Source organism: Amphibalanus amphitrite, unplaced genomic scaffold (assembly GCF_019059575.1).
Source record: "Amphibalanus amphitrite isolate SeventyFive unplaced genomic scaffold, NRLGWU_Aamphi_draft 000784F_arrow, whole genome shotgun sequence".
Taxonomy (NCBI): domain Eukaryota; kingdom Metazoa; phylum Arthropoda; class Thecostraca; order Balanomorpha; family Balanidae; genus Amphibalanus; species Amphibalanus amphitrite.
In genome coordinates, this window is record NW_024882278.1 from 1 (window position 1) to 13927 (window position 13927).

Consider the following 13927-nt stretch of genomic DNA (forward strand, 5'->3'; position numbering starts at 1 on the left):
GACGAGAGAGAGAGAGAGAGAGAGAGAGAAGGAGAGAAGAGAGAGGAGAGAGAGATAGAGAGAGAGAGAGAGAGCGAGAGGAGAGGAGAGAGAGAGAGAGAGAGAGAGAGAGAGGAGAGAGAGAGAGGAGAGAGAGAGAGAGAGAGAGAGAGAGGAGAGAGAGAGAGAGAATCATTAGGGAGAGCCACTGGACTAATTTGACTACGGTCAGTAAGTCCACCGCAGCGGCTGAGCTGAGCCTGCGCCGTTGAGACGGGCGTGCCTTGGTGGGACAAGCCTCAAAACCACTCAAACGGTGACTCAGGAGGAGCATACCTTCATCGGAACTGCCCACAGCGCTGGAGTCTGGGTGGGGCGACCACCAGCCCGGGAGAGGGAGGGATGTTGCTATATGAAGACCTCGACGTAGCACAGAAACACAACCGCTTAACGGTATCATTATTGCGTATGCTCGCCTTGTTGATGGCAAGTTGTTCTGCCGTTGATAGGCAAACCGATCACTTTGAGCAGCAGTATGTACCTAGTGTTGAATGCATACTGCATATTAGGGTGCATCAAAATACACATCATAAGTAAATCGATTAGCTCTAGTGATAGAAATGTTCCATTACACCTAGAAACACAGCATGTGAAGTTTTGTGACAATCGATAATTATTTAGACATCCATCCGAGCTGATGTTTCCGTCAGTAACTATACCGCACGGTACGGCGCACGGGGCGTGACGTCTAAATGCGGCACCAGGTGGCGTTAGCGGTTTCTTGCTGAACATTATCATGGCAACCGATATGTTTGGTGTCAGCTGATAGTTGATTGTTCACGTAAAACGATCTGAGCGATCAGAAGGCCAACGGGGGTGCGTGTTTGCTCTGCTGAAGGGACACCGACAGAGATACCTGGTGTAAGTCCATGAGTGGTTTCCGATTCTATGATTTGTATTACTCTACCGCTGCGTTATTTCTTTTTCACTTTGCTATAACGGAATTTTCATGAAACGTAATGACTGTGTCCGTGAAATGTTATGTGAAATATAATCTCGGCTTTGTCACAGCATATACGTCCAGCAAACTTTGACGAGATCAGGGGAGAACTTTTCAGCGGGAGGGGGAACGGAGTATGGAGCCCAAAGATGCCTCGATGCTATTTTGATAAGTGAACTGAGACCTTGGTTATATCCGCCAGGGACGCGGGAACAGGGGGAGGGGCTATGGAAGTAACTCCACTTCCCCGTACCTTTGACAAAATTAACATTAGCCCCATGGCGTTGCATGACAATACCTTGAAATTCGCCCCCCTCCCCTCGCCACATACAGACACTCACACACTGAAGCATTTCCACCTCACACATATCCACTACAGTCAGTAGCAGGAGTGTCGTCGACGGGAGGGCCCTGAGGGACAAGTGGAAACTGCTGATGGAGGACAAAACCATCCCGCTGTCGCAACACTCACCTGGCGACGCCGAACCGGCCTTTCTCGGAGAACTACGTGCTGAGTTCCTCTCGTGTGCCGAAGAAGTGTTGAACTTCAAGCGAGGCGACTACCGTGAGTTTGTGGACCTGTATCTGCTGTACATCGGTGACGCGAAAACCCCAGAGCGACTTCAACGGTTGGGGGCGCTGGGCAAAGCGAGATGGATGGCGAAGCTGCTGTACAGTCTCAAGCTGACCCTGATGGAGCAGCGCATCACAGCCCTCCCTCGGGGTGCCATCACCACGACCCTGCAGACACAGAAGGCACTAGCGGCGGAATACCTTCAATTAAAGGGGGGGGGGGGCACTGCCGACTTTTGGTCCCATTCTTTCCATGCAACGCCCATAGGGCTTATGTTAAAATGCCAAAATCAAAGGGGGGCACGGTGCCCCGGTGCCCTTCCCGTTCCGCCGCCTATGACAGAACTAGGTGAAGGCGTTCGCCCAGTTCGTCACGCATATATACGCGACGTAGTGGCTGACGTGCGACAGACTAGTGGACGCCGCCTGGAACGACCTGCAGCTCCATCGCCACCTGCAAGCGTATAAGTCAGTCGACAAGGGCATCGCAGTCAGCTATCAAGGCATTGGGAAGACACCTCTGGTACTTGACTGGTGATATGCTGCCTCTAGCACTCTTCAGTGATAAGGTTCCGGCCGCCGAACGACGCGCACTCGCAGACGCCATCATGGAGCACAGGCCAGCTGACCTCCCAGTGCGAGTCCCAAGAGAGCGATTCGGCGCTGACTTTGGCAAGCGAAAGTTCCCAGCCCTCTCACCGTCCAGCTGGCTGGCAGACCTCGCCAACGCAGACTGCTGGTTCGGCATACAGCATCTGCACATCGACCCAGCGTTCCTCGCCCTCAGCACTGAGGACTGGGTCACCAACGCAGCGTTTCAGGCGGGATTGGCAAACGTGTAGGCCATCAACACCGTCAACGACTGTGCCGAACGGGGTGCTAAACTGGCATCCGACTTCGTGGGAGCTGCAAAGAGCGAGCAGCACCTGCAGAATGTGCTGCAGGCTGTGGAGCATGACCGTCCTCTGCAGCCAAATATTCGTCGCTCCAAGTGCAAGATGGCAGAAGCTAAGAACTAAGGCAGCGGCCAGCGTGGCGCAGATGTAATGGCTGACAGCCGCAGACCAGGCAATGGGCTTCTCCCCGGCAGCTTGCTCCGCTTGTTACAGTGTCACACTCCAACGCCAGTGCAGATCTGAACGAACGCGGATACGCTGTTATATGTGATAATAACTGATCTCAAACTGATGTTTGGAATGCATTATGTTCGAAATATATGTTTTTGTGCATGTTAGTTCTCGCCATGGATGTTGAAAGTAAGCAGATTTTTACAACCGTTTTTCGCTATTTCGGACTCAATAAATGCAAAAAAAAGACATTTTTCTTGAGATTTGTCGGGGTCGGATGGACGTCTAAATATTTATCAAATTTCGTGAAACTTCGTAGAATCTTATTTTTTGTGCATTGGAACAAAATGGTAACTAGAGCTAATCGATATTTTGATTTTTAATTTTTGCCTTATAATTTGATGCACCCTACTGCATATCTATTCTCATAGTCATTTTATATGTGTGCATCCCCTTGCTGGCATGCTGGATGCACGTGAATAAACATTAAACAGCGACCCTGTTTATAAAACTTGTGTATCAGGTTTGAGTCCCATTGAACAGCAAAGGTGTTTCTTGGCACAATAAAGGCGATAGTAGTCTTGAAAAAGAAAAAGAAAACCTTACGTCATTCCAGTGTTATCATGACCAGGAAGAGGCCTCTGGGGCTCGGGAGGCTTCTCTCGCTCGCTTTTGTGGGCCAGCGTTGTGTCATCGGTCTGGTGATCCCGAGTCCAGAGCGGCAGACACCCGTCACCCGTCAGACATCCGTCCACGGCAGCAGATTCACGGCAGTCGATCTCAAACATCCGCCGGTGGGGTCCCCGTGGCCCCTGTGGCGGTCCAGTCTCCCTCCCCCCCTGCCGCAGTCACAGGCCGACCGGTGCCCCAGTATCTGCCCCGCTGCTGACGGCGAGTTCCGGCGCGGCCGGTGACCGCTGGACGGGTCATCTGACCGTCATCGGTCGTCAGTGCTGAATGGACAGACCCTGCGGCGCTGAGCGGGCAGGTCGGGTCGGGTGGCGGCTCCCCGGGCCCCGGAGGAGCGCCGTCAGGTCACCAGGCGACACTCGGCCGGCCGCCGTCGTGCCGGCACCATGGCCCGCGCCGCGCTGGTGTCGGTGGTGCTGCTGGTGACGCTGACGGTGGTGACGCCGGCGCCGCCGCTCCCGCACTGTCCCGTCCGGCGCCTCTGTGCCGTGGTGTGTAAAATATCGCCGCAGCTCTCCCTGCGGTGTGAGGCGTGCCACCCCGGGGTCTGCAGCGGAGAAACAGGTATGTGCGAGACGAGAAAATCAGCCTTATGTACCGCGTTATGGCCACCCCAAATCACTTCTCACCAGTTTGCTATACAAAATACCTAAGCGTTTCCTTTTGCCTTTTTTCATAGAAAAAAGTAAGTTACAACGGTCCAATATCCTGACTGTTGCTTTGTTTCCATTTTCCAGAAGAGAGGGACGTTGTCGAATCATTTGGAGCGCCCTTAGCGAGATCGAGCGCCGCCAGCAACGGTAAGGAACTCCTAATTTCATAGTCAGGGGGTGGCAGGATAAGGGGGAGACGCTGGGCTCCAGGCTTAGCCACAGTGTTGGTATATGTGCACCAGCCCGTCCCTGGGGAAAGATCGCCCAGACGTCGAACGGTCACACGGGTGGGAGTCTGCTCCGATTGGAAGTGCTCCTGCCGATTATCAGTAGCTGTCCAATCCGTTAATTAATAAAATGCATTATATCAATTTCACATCGATATTAACCCTCGCCGGCACAGGCCATTTTGAGTCCTTCGACGGCACAAGGGGGGGGGGGGGGTTGGTACGACCCCCCCCCCTCGCGTTTGGCCCCTGATCGAGCTAGAGCTTCGCGGAAAAAAACGAGCGTGTTGCCCGTCACGAGAGGAAGCCGATGATACCCAATTTTAAGGTCCTAGGTCATCGGGTGACCTTCCAGGTCAGGTCAATGACCCGAAAACCGGGAAAATCGGGACCTGTTAGAAAGTCGTAAACTGTGGCTGCTATGTGGTTTTCCGGGGTGCTGATCACGAATATCGTGTTAGTTTTGATCAGAAATGATGTCTTTAAGCATTTAGACCAGGTCGGGTCAGGTCAGGTCAGGTCAACCGGTAGGGGTTGTGACGGGTATTCGTAATACGTGTCAACCGCCTCGGACAGCTTCGTAACATGTTACGAAGGCACCAAAACTACTTCGTCAATGTTCAAATGGTTGCTAAATTCGAATTCAGCTCCAAAAACTAGCCTAGAAACATGTAAAACTCGAAAAAGTGAACCGAGGTCACCCGAGGTCACCAAGGGTCAATGACCTGACCTGACCTTCAGGTGACCTTGACACCCACCCTAATGCATGGGAGCAACATCAAATCACATGTTTGAACGTTTGAAACCACGAAAAGCTTGCAAACGCGCGGCTAATGCGAGCCGACATGCGCCGAACCGCGATTTCGGCCAAACATGGTCACAGAAAAGAGGTCACAGGTCAAAGGTCATTGGGGTCAGGGTTATGAAATTTTCAGGGTAGGTGTAAAATTGATCAATGCGAAGGTACTGAAAGTTTCGTGGCGATCGGCCGCTTTTTACGCGAGTTATTTGCGAAAAACCTTAGGGGGGGGTTGCATCAACCCCCCCCCCCCCGTGCCGGCGAGGGTTAAAGTGCACGCAGAAGTGATTGTTCAGTGCACACGTATCGTTTTTTGGCCGTCGTTTTAATTGTTTGCTGCATTTCTGTTATCCACTGCCGCATTATTTTCTCTGTTAAGCCGTCACCTACGTATATTTTACTTTTCGCTCGATAGCTGTACCAGTGAGTCAGCAAAGCTTTGGTATTTATTTCAGAAGCTCCCGAGAAAGCCCAAGAAGTATCTCAGGAGCCAGACACTCCAATAGACGGTGAGGATGAGTAATTCGCACTCCATTAAATTATTCCATTATACACTCAGAGCTCATAGGGAGCCGTATTTTATTGCAAGCTTCAAAGACGTTTTCCCATTCGGTTCATTTCATACCTACTTCATCCACTCGACTATGCATTTAACTGTCTATTCCAACACTACCGTTTATGATGCATAAGAACCGTTTCGTGAGGGATGACCTGCTGTTTCAGATGTTACCGAGAAGCCAGCGGCGCCGGTACAGCCGGAACCATCGGACGGTAAGATAGGGTGTCCCCGTAGGTAAGATATAGGGTGTCCCCGTAATGTCCTCTGATCTACATATACACTATTGAAACACCACTGAAATGGATCTCGTGGGGTTACTTGTTGGAACAAATACCTTTCATTCCTCTTTTGCGCCATAACTATTTAATGCCTTTTTTAATCTTCGGTTGTTTCAGATAACATAGATTTAGACGGTGGTCCGCCAGAGGCCGAAAGCGCCAGTGAAGGTATGTCTTGAGGCATAAGGGTAATTGATGCACTTTACGATGTAGTTCCACTTAGATATTAGAAACTTCATTATGGTACGCCGTTATTCAATAAGGATTTTCCGGAATGCCAAGGTAACACACAGCTTAGGAAATGTTTAACGCTGTCATTGTGTCTTTACCTCAGTGTAGACAAATTTATTTCAGAAAAGGCTGTAATCGAGGAAGAATATGATGACATTCCCAGCGAAGGTATGGATGCCCAGTTTTTTTCTGGCTCAATCACACCTATACGAAGCGTTCTTTAATTGTTTACGAATTACGAACGATAACTTACAAGCCACCAAAGTAAAACGTAAATAACAATTCAAATAGATACTCAAGGCTATTTAAATCACTCGCTTTCCCCTTCATTTTTAGGAAGTGGATATGTCGATGATGAGGGTCCGGAAGCTGTCGAAGATGGTGCTGGAGGTACGTCCTTTTTCGTTTTCGGTGCTCTGCTGAAGTAGAGGAAACACTGACACATTTTTCTCTTATATCAATTATGTTTGTCTTTCATGAGCTAATGTCCATTTTCATGTATTTTGCTACGGTCTTTATTAAAAATAAGCCTTTTGCTTGTCACAGCGGAGGTCACGGTAGTTGAGGAGCAGCCTTCTGATGAAGAGACAACACCAGGGGAAACTGAGCAGGAGGTTGCGGAACAGGAGAGTGCCGACACCGAGAGCGCAGCCGAGAAACCCCAGTCTGAACCCGATGAGGCGGCAGCTCCTGCAGAGCCCGAGGAGGCAGCTTCAGAATCAGAGGAAGGAACTCCGGGGCAGCCTGAGAAGGCAGATCCAGAGGAGCCGGAGGTGACAGCTCCAGCGCAGGCTAAAGAGGAAGCTCCAGCCCAAGCTGAGGAGGAAGCTCCTGCAGAGTCGGAGGAGGGGGCCTCAGCAGGGTCTGATGAGGCTCCTCAGGATGAGGAGGAAGTTCCAGCACCGTCTGAGGAAGCAGCTCCTGAGGAAACTGAGCCGCCCACGTCCAAAGAGGACGACTCCAGTGACGAGGAGGGTGAGGACGCTTCTGAGGAAGCTGAACCTTCTGCAGCAGAAGATGTCGTTTCCAGTGAAGATGAGACTCCGGCAGAGGAAACCGAGGCAGAGCCAGAGACTGGGCAAACCGAGGTGGAAAAGTCAGAGGCGGAGGACAAGGAGACGGAAAAGGGGAAGTCAACTGACTCGAAGTCGAAAAAGCCAACTATTAAAACGAAACCTAAAGAGTTGCCACCGAAGAAAAAGACGCCTGAAGGTAAAAAGTTTCACGTCTTTAAATAATAAAAAATAGATAGCGTTGATAGCAGCAGACTATTTCGTAGTATTTGTATGCATGATTATTAGCACCCTGTCTTTTTTTTTTAGTGGCATAAATGATCTTCTGTAGAGGTTAGTTGAAAGTGTGCTTGACACCGATAAGAGGTAGCCATTTGCTCTGAATAATTCGTTCACACAGTGTGTGCATTTATTCACTCTGACTTCTGTTTCTGCCGGCACGCCCCGCCGCTCAGAGGCCTCCTCGGCTCTGCTGCCACCGTCTCGGCCGGTCCTGGTCTCGGCCCGCACCAGCGGCAGCGCGGGCCAGGCGTGCTTCCACGACGGCGTCTACCTCTCGCTGCACTCTACCTGGTTCGACATCGACCACTGCAACCTGTACGTGTGCACAGAGTTCGGCGTGGAGGCCACGAGCCTCACCGGCGCCTGTCTGCCGCCGCCGGCCAACATGGGCAACTGTCGGCGCTACAGACTCCCCAACCAGTGCTGCTACACGTATGAATGCCCCGGACAGGGGAACGGCACGGACGGCCCCAGCTCGTGCATTGATGAGAATGGCGTGGAGCGGCCGCACAATGACGACTGGGCGGATGATCCGCTGCACCCCTGCAAGCGCTACCTGTGTGCAGACGGTGTGGTAGTGGTCCTCTCGGACATGAGGCCTATCTGCCCTCTGCCGCCTCACCACGGCTGCGTCGGCTACCGGCGGGACCTCATGTGCTGCAACGACTTCAACTGCACGGACATACCTCTCCTTGGCTGTGTGGACGATCAGGGCAACCAGCGTGACAACGGACAGGTGTGGTACGACAACGACGTCATCACCTGTATCAAATACGTCTGCAATAACGGCACCGTGCAGGTCCTCACCGATCACCGGCAGACCTGCGAGGACCCGGTGGGCGTCGGCTGTGTGGCGGTGCCCGTCTCCGGCCGGTGCTGCCCCGCCTTCACCAACTGTTCCTGTGTGTATAACGGGGTGCGGTACCCGCCGGGAGCCATGTTCCCCGACGATCCGACGTTCCCCTGCCGCCGGCTGCGCTGTAACCAGAACGGCACGATATCGACAGTGGAGGAGACCGTCTGCCCGACTCTCAGCTGCACCTCGTCGTTCCGTCGGCCCGGACGATGCTGCTACGAGTGCGGTGAGTGGGAGGGGGCTGGGGGAAGGGGCGGGTGCGGGTCTGCACCAGCCTTAGTTGTTTGGCGTAAAACCAGCTGTTGAGAAATCCTGGTCGCCTCGGAAATGTCGTTTTTGTCCTCTGTTCACTAGACTTAAGACTTTGACATGTTTGTGCTTACAACTCAGTAGCGGCGGAACACCTTCAATAAAGGGGGGGGGGGGCACTGCCGACTTTTGGTCCCATTCTTTCCATGCAACGCCCATAGGGTTAATGTTAAAATGCCAAAATCAAAGGGGGGGGGGCACGGTGCCCCGGTGCCCTCCCCGCTCCGCCGCTATGTTACAACTTGCTTATGTCCACCATCATGTGAATGAATTTTCCCACCTGGCAAGCCATCTATCAAAGAATTATCCGATATTGAGAGGTTATTTTAATTCACGCTAACCTTATCCGTAATTATTTTCGTCAGTGGGCTGCGTGCACCTGGGCGTGCGGCGCCCGGAGGGCAGCATGTGGTACAACGACCAGCAGCGTCCGTGTATACGGTACACGTGCACCAACTCACAGGTGGTGGAGGTGAACCGGACAGAGTGCTCCGGACCGCCGGGAGCCGACTGTCAGCCGGTGCACGTGGCCGGCGACTGCTGCGACATGTTCGACTGCTCAGGAGGTCAGTATTGGGAGACTGCTCAGGAGGTCAGTAATAGGCGACTGCTGCGACATGTTCGACTGCTCAGGAGGTCAGTATCGGCGACTGCTGCGACATGTTCGATTGCTCAGGAGGTCAGTATCGGCGACTGCTGCGACATGTTCGACTGCTCAGGAGGTCAGTAATAGGCGACTGCTGCGACATGTTCGACTGCTCAGGAGGTCAGTATCGGCGACTGCTGCGGCATGTTCGATTGCTCAGGAGGTCAGTATCGGCGACTGCTGCGACATGTTCGACTGCTCAGGAGGTCAGTAATAGGCGACTGCTGCGACATGTTCGACTGCTCAGGAGGTCAGTATCGGCGACTGCTGCGACATGTTCGACTGCTCAGGTCAGTATCGGCGACTGCTGCGACATGTTCGACTGCTCAGGAGGTCAGTAATAGGCGACTGCTGCGACATGTTCGACTGCTCAGGAGATCAGTATTAGGAGACTGCTCCTGATGTCAGTAATAGGCGACTGCTGCGACATGTTCGACTGCTCCGGGGGTCAGTAATAGGCGACTGCTGCGACATGTTCGACTGCTCAGGTCAGTATCGGCGACTGCTGCGACATGTTCGACTGCTCAGGAGGTCAGTAATAGGCGACTGCTGCGACATGTTCGACTGCTCAGGAGATCAGTATTAGGAGACTGCTCCTGATGTCAGTAATAGGCGACTGCTGCGACATGTTCGACTGCTCAGGAGGTCAGTAATAGGCGACTGCTGCGACATGTTCGACTGCTCAGGTCAGTATCGGCGACTGCTGCGACATGTTCGACTGCTCAGGAGGTCAGTAATAGGCGACTGCTGCGACATGTTCGACTGCTCAGGAGATCAGTATTAGGAGACTGCTCCTGATGTCAGTAATAGGCGACTGCTGCGACATGTTCGACTGCTCCGGGGGTCAGTAACTAACTGGAGACTAGATCTGGAGGTCAGATCTGGATCTGGAAGTCAGGGACTGATCTGGAGGCCAGTAACGGGAGAAATGCTTGCAGATACGTCTCATTTGGTGATCAGCAGTTTCTGAGATTGTTCGAGCTCAGGGAGCTCGGTTAGATGAACTGCATCGCAGGGGCGCGGGAACTACTTTCCGACTGGGGGGGGGGGGGGGCACACCATAATAGAGATTAACCTAGGGTACCCCCAAATCTAGTTTTCTCACCGGTTTTATGCCACTTATTTTTCACCCCTCGGCTTTTTCAACAAAAAAAAGAAAACATTTGCAAAGAAAGTGTGGTATTCCGTCTCAAAGCTGTGGGGGCACCGCCCCCACGGCCCCAGAGTTGGGGGGGGGGGGCAAGCTGCTCCCACTGCCCCCCCCCCCCCCCCGGCTCCCGCGCCTATGCTGCATCGATTGGGTTTTAAATGTCCACTCAGCCAGTTGATTAGTTGAAAGATGATGAACTTGCTAACTAGTCGCGTGTATTAAAAAAAAAAAATCGCTAGATTATGTTGTCCGTTTTCAGTGACCTGCCCGTACGGCGACCAAATATACCACGAAGGCGACGTGTGGGTCGACAACCCGGTGCACCCGTGCAAGTGGCTGATCTGCCGCCGGAGCGGGGTGCACCATGTGAACAGCACCTACTGTCCGGCCCTGGTGCCCGGCGACTGCCTCAGAGAGCGGGACCCCGGAGAGTGCTGCTACAAGTGCCAGAGCGGTCAGTTCGGGACGCGATACGGGAGATTGACACGTGTTTTCTTTGTTGGAAACAGTGACGACCCACAGAAACAGCAACCGATATTAGCCGTTTTTTTCGAATATAGTCCGCTGAACTTTCATAAGTATTCGTGTAAAGGTCTTTCTTTTTGTCGTTCCATTCGACTCGTTCAAGTTACGGGAATAATTTTGCTCGATGACAATTTCAAATTATTTCGCTTTCAAACGACACGACGTTCCCAGTCATCAAAGATATCACGAACGAGTCTCTACCTCGTGCCTGACCTCTGTCTCGTTCTTTTCCGTTTCCAGGTCCGCAGGTGACCTGCTACTACCAGGGTCAGACTTACCTGGAGGGTCAGATCTGGGTGGACGACCCGACACACCCCTGCAAGTGGTTCCGGTGCCGCCGCAGCGGGGTACAGCAGATCAACAGCACCTTCTGTCCGGCGCTGGACCCCAGCGGCTGTCCCAGCAGCAGGGAACCGGGACAGTGCTGCTACAGTTGCGATACGCCAGGTTAGGGCAAGGATGGTGATGGACAGGATTATTTTGGGATGAGGGCGGGGAATGGAGGTCACGCTGCAGTTCATGTAAGCGGAGGGTTAGAGTTTATGCTTAGCAGTTAGATCTGGGATCCATGGTTAAACGGTGGCCGTGGAATGTGGATACATAGGTATGGGAATTGAGAGGGAGCGGTGCAATGCAAATGGTGCAGCTGCAACATGAAAGAGGTATGTAGACGTAGTTAGGAGGTAGCGTTAAGCTTAAAACGGGGCATTTGACTACCCTATCTGGCAACGTTTCTATCAGTCACAGACTTTCCCGTCAGATTTTGTAAGACTATCGTCGACAGAGGCTATTTCACACCCCCTCCCTCTCTCTCCTCCAGACGACGGCTCCTGTATTGACTTCAGAGGCCTGGAGCGGGAGGACGGTGAGATCTACTATACCGACTCGGAGCGGTGTAAACTGGTGCGCTGCGGCGCCGCCGGCGAACAGGTGCTGGTGGACCGCACGCGGCTCTGCCAGGACCCGCCCAACGAGAACTGCACCGTGGTGGGGCGCGTCAACTGCTGTCCCCAGTACCTCTGCCACTTGATGCGTGCGTATACGGGGAGAGGGCTGATCCAGTTCCCAGAAATATCCAGAAAGAAGTTATAAAAAAAATTACATTCAGAAATAGGGTGCTGATAATATTTTGATATTTAAATATTTTTATCACTTAACAGAAAATCTTTATGTTTATATTTTTATCAAACGACAAAATATATTTCCAGTGAGCTGTCAATAACATTTTTGTACTGTATTTCACCAACTCTCTCGCTTGAACACCTGTAATAACACCCTCGCCCCTTGTCCCTCTCCCGGTAGCGACCTCCAATTGTACGGACTCGACCGGCCGACGGCGCCAGAACGGCGAGATTTACGCCAATGACGCCGACGGCTGCTTGCTGGTGCAGTGTACAGACGGCGCCGAGCGCCTGCTGGTGGACAGGAGTACGCTCTGTGAGCCCGTGGTGGACGACAGAACGTGTGTGGCCGTCGGGGTCGAGGACTGCTGCACCGTCTACGACTGCTCCAGTGAGTGGGGATGTCGGAGGGAGCGGTGGTGCCTGAGGTCGAAAACTTTTGTCAATGAAGGTTATTTAGAATATGTCATTAATTTTGAACATATGTATAACAGTGACGTTTTTATACGATAAAAGTAATCCAGGTAAGTTGCCGGTAATATTTACCGGCCAGGTAAGCCAGGTAATAATTCGGTGATTTTGCGCTTGTAAGTTTCCCGTAATTATTAAAATAAACCACATGAAATATTAAAAATGTCTAATTTCGACAATCATGACTCAAAGTAACTATTGGCTCGGAGTTATTCTCATCAGAGCTTGCAGTGCCACTCCATCGTCGATTAACTCGTGCCCCTCTCCTCGCCTCTCTCCAGGCCCGACCAACTGCGTCGACTTCTCGGGCGAGCAGTACGCCGATGGCGCCATGTACTACGACGACCCCGACAGCTGTGTGCTGATCGAGTGTCGCGACGGCGAGGAGCTGGTACTGCTGGACAAGACGGAGCGCTGCAGCGCGCCGCCGGAGAACCCGGCCTGCACCCTGCAGGGCACGCTCGACTGCTGCCCCGTCTATTCGTGCCGTTAGTATCTACACAGAGAGAGCCAGGGGTGGGATGCTGAAACTGGAAAATTCTGGGAATGGTGGGGTCGATGATCAATGATCATTTGTTGCAATATGCTTTTGCGACTTATATACCTTCAATCTTTATGTCGTCTTTTTAAACGTATATTAATTGGCCACTTCTGCGTATCATAAATGGTCATTTTAAGGTCCACTAGAAAATAATCCACAATTGTAGGACGAATGTATTTGTGAAACAATTAAGCATCGAACAGGATGTCTTATTTAATCGATATGGTAACGTAACGTTACGTTAATAAATAAAGCAATATATGTTGATCTTTGTGGTCACTAGATAACGATCTATCTATATAAAATGCTACTGGCTACTGCCCTATATAATTAATAGTATAAACTATATAAAGTATGATAAATTGCGGTATATTTTTGCGAAACGTTTACGACTGTGTAACTTTTGTATGCGCCTGACCGTCTCCCCCGCTTTCTGTCACAGCGAACTGCATGTTCAACGGCACAACATACCCGATCGGGTCTCAGTGGTGGGACGACCCTAACCGGCAGTGTATCCGCTACCGGTGCTCGGCCGAGGGTGTGGTGGAACAGGTACAGACCAATCTGCCCTGCCCAGAGGTGCGCTACGGCTGTGTGCCCGTGCGTGACCAGCCCGCCTGCTGCCACCACAAGTACAACTGCATGTTCGACGCCGAGCACAACCTGATCCCGATGACCGAGCTGCCCTTCTAGAGGTGGCTGAATCTTTGTGGTTGGAAAGGAGATGCGGCGCGTGCAGCCAGAGTGCAATGACGGCGCTAATGTGATTTGTATGATAGGTTATTCCAGTACGATATATGGGCGACATTTGTGATCGTTTTATTCATTCGTTTTCGATATGACATGCGTGTATTATGTTTTTTGTTTGTACTAACTATTTACATTTTATAGTTGTTTATGAAACTGACAAGGAAGTTGAAAGTTCTAAATACATTTGCTCAAGTGTCGATGTGTGTA

The 13927-nt window shown here is 51.8% G+C and overlaps 1 protein-coding gene across 4 annotated transcripts; it reads left to right on the top strand.

Moving 5' to 3' along the window:
* The first annotated feature begins 3583 nt into the window (after positions 1–3583).
* On the top strand, positions 3584–13927 carry LOC122366104 (kielin/chordin-like protein). 4 transcript variants are annotated; one of them, XM_043337942.1, is made up of 16 exons: positions 3584–3873; positions 4047–4109; positions 5444–5497; positions 5712–5759; positions 5943–5993; positions 6165–6224; positions 6393–6446; positions 6603–7268; positions 7525–8433; positions 8882–9082; positions 10572–10766; positions 11078–11284; positions 11658–11870; positions 12140–12349; positions 12711–12917; positions 13413–13927. In XM_043337942.1, exons 1-16 carry the CDS (start codon positions 3696–3698, stop codon positions 13661–13663), a joined length of 3567 nt encoding a protein of 1188 aa, XP_043193877.1. In that variant the 5' UTR covers positions 3584–3695; the 3' UTR covers positions 13664–13927. The 4 variants fall into 4 exon arrangements, with proteins under 4 accessions (XP_043193877.1, XP_043193879.1, XP_043193878.1 ...); XM_043337943.1 differs by having other exon boundaries at positions 3636–3873; positions 6180–6224; XM_043337944.1 differs by lacking the exon at positions 6165–6224 and having other exon boundaries at positions 3607–3873.

Coding starts and splice junctions, on each gene's coding strand:
- LOC122366104 (XM_043337942.1), top strand. CDS start 3,696: ATGGCCCGCGCCGCGCTGGTGTCGGTGGTGCTGCTGGTGACGCTGACG. Junction 5,760..5,942: donor ACAGCCGGAACCATCGGACG/GTAAGATAGGGT, acceptor CGGTTGTTTCAG/ATAACATAGATTTAGACGGT. Junction 12,350..12,710: donor CACCGTCTACGACTGCTCCA/GTGAGTGGGGAT, acceptor GCCTCTCTCCAG/GCCCGACCAACTGCGTCGAC.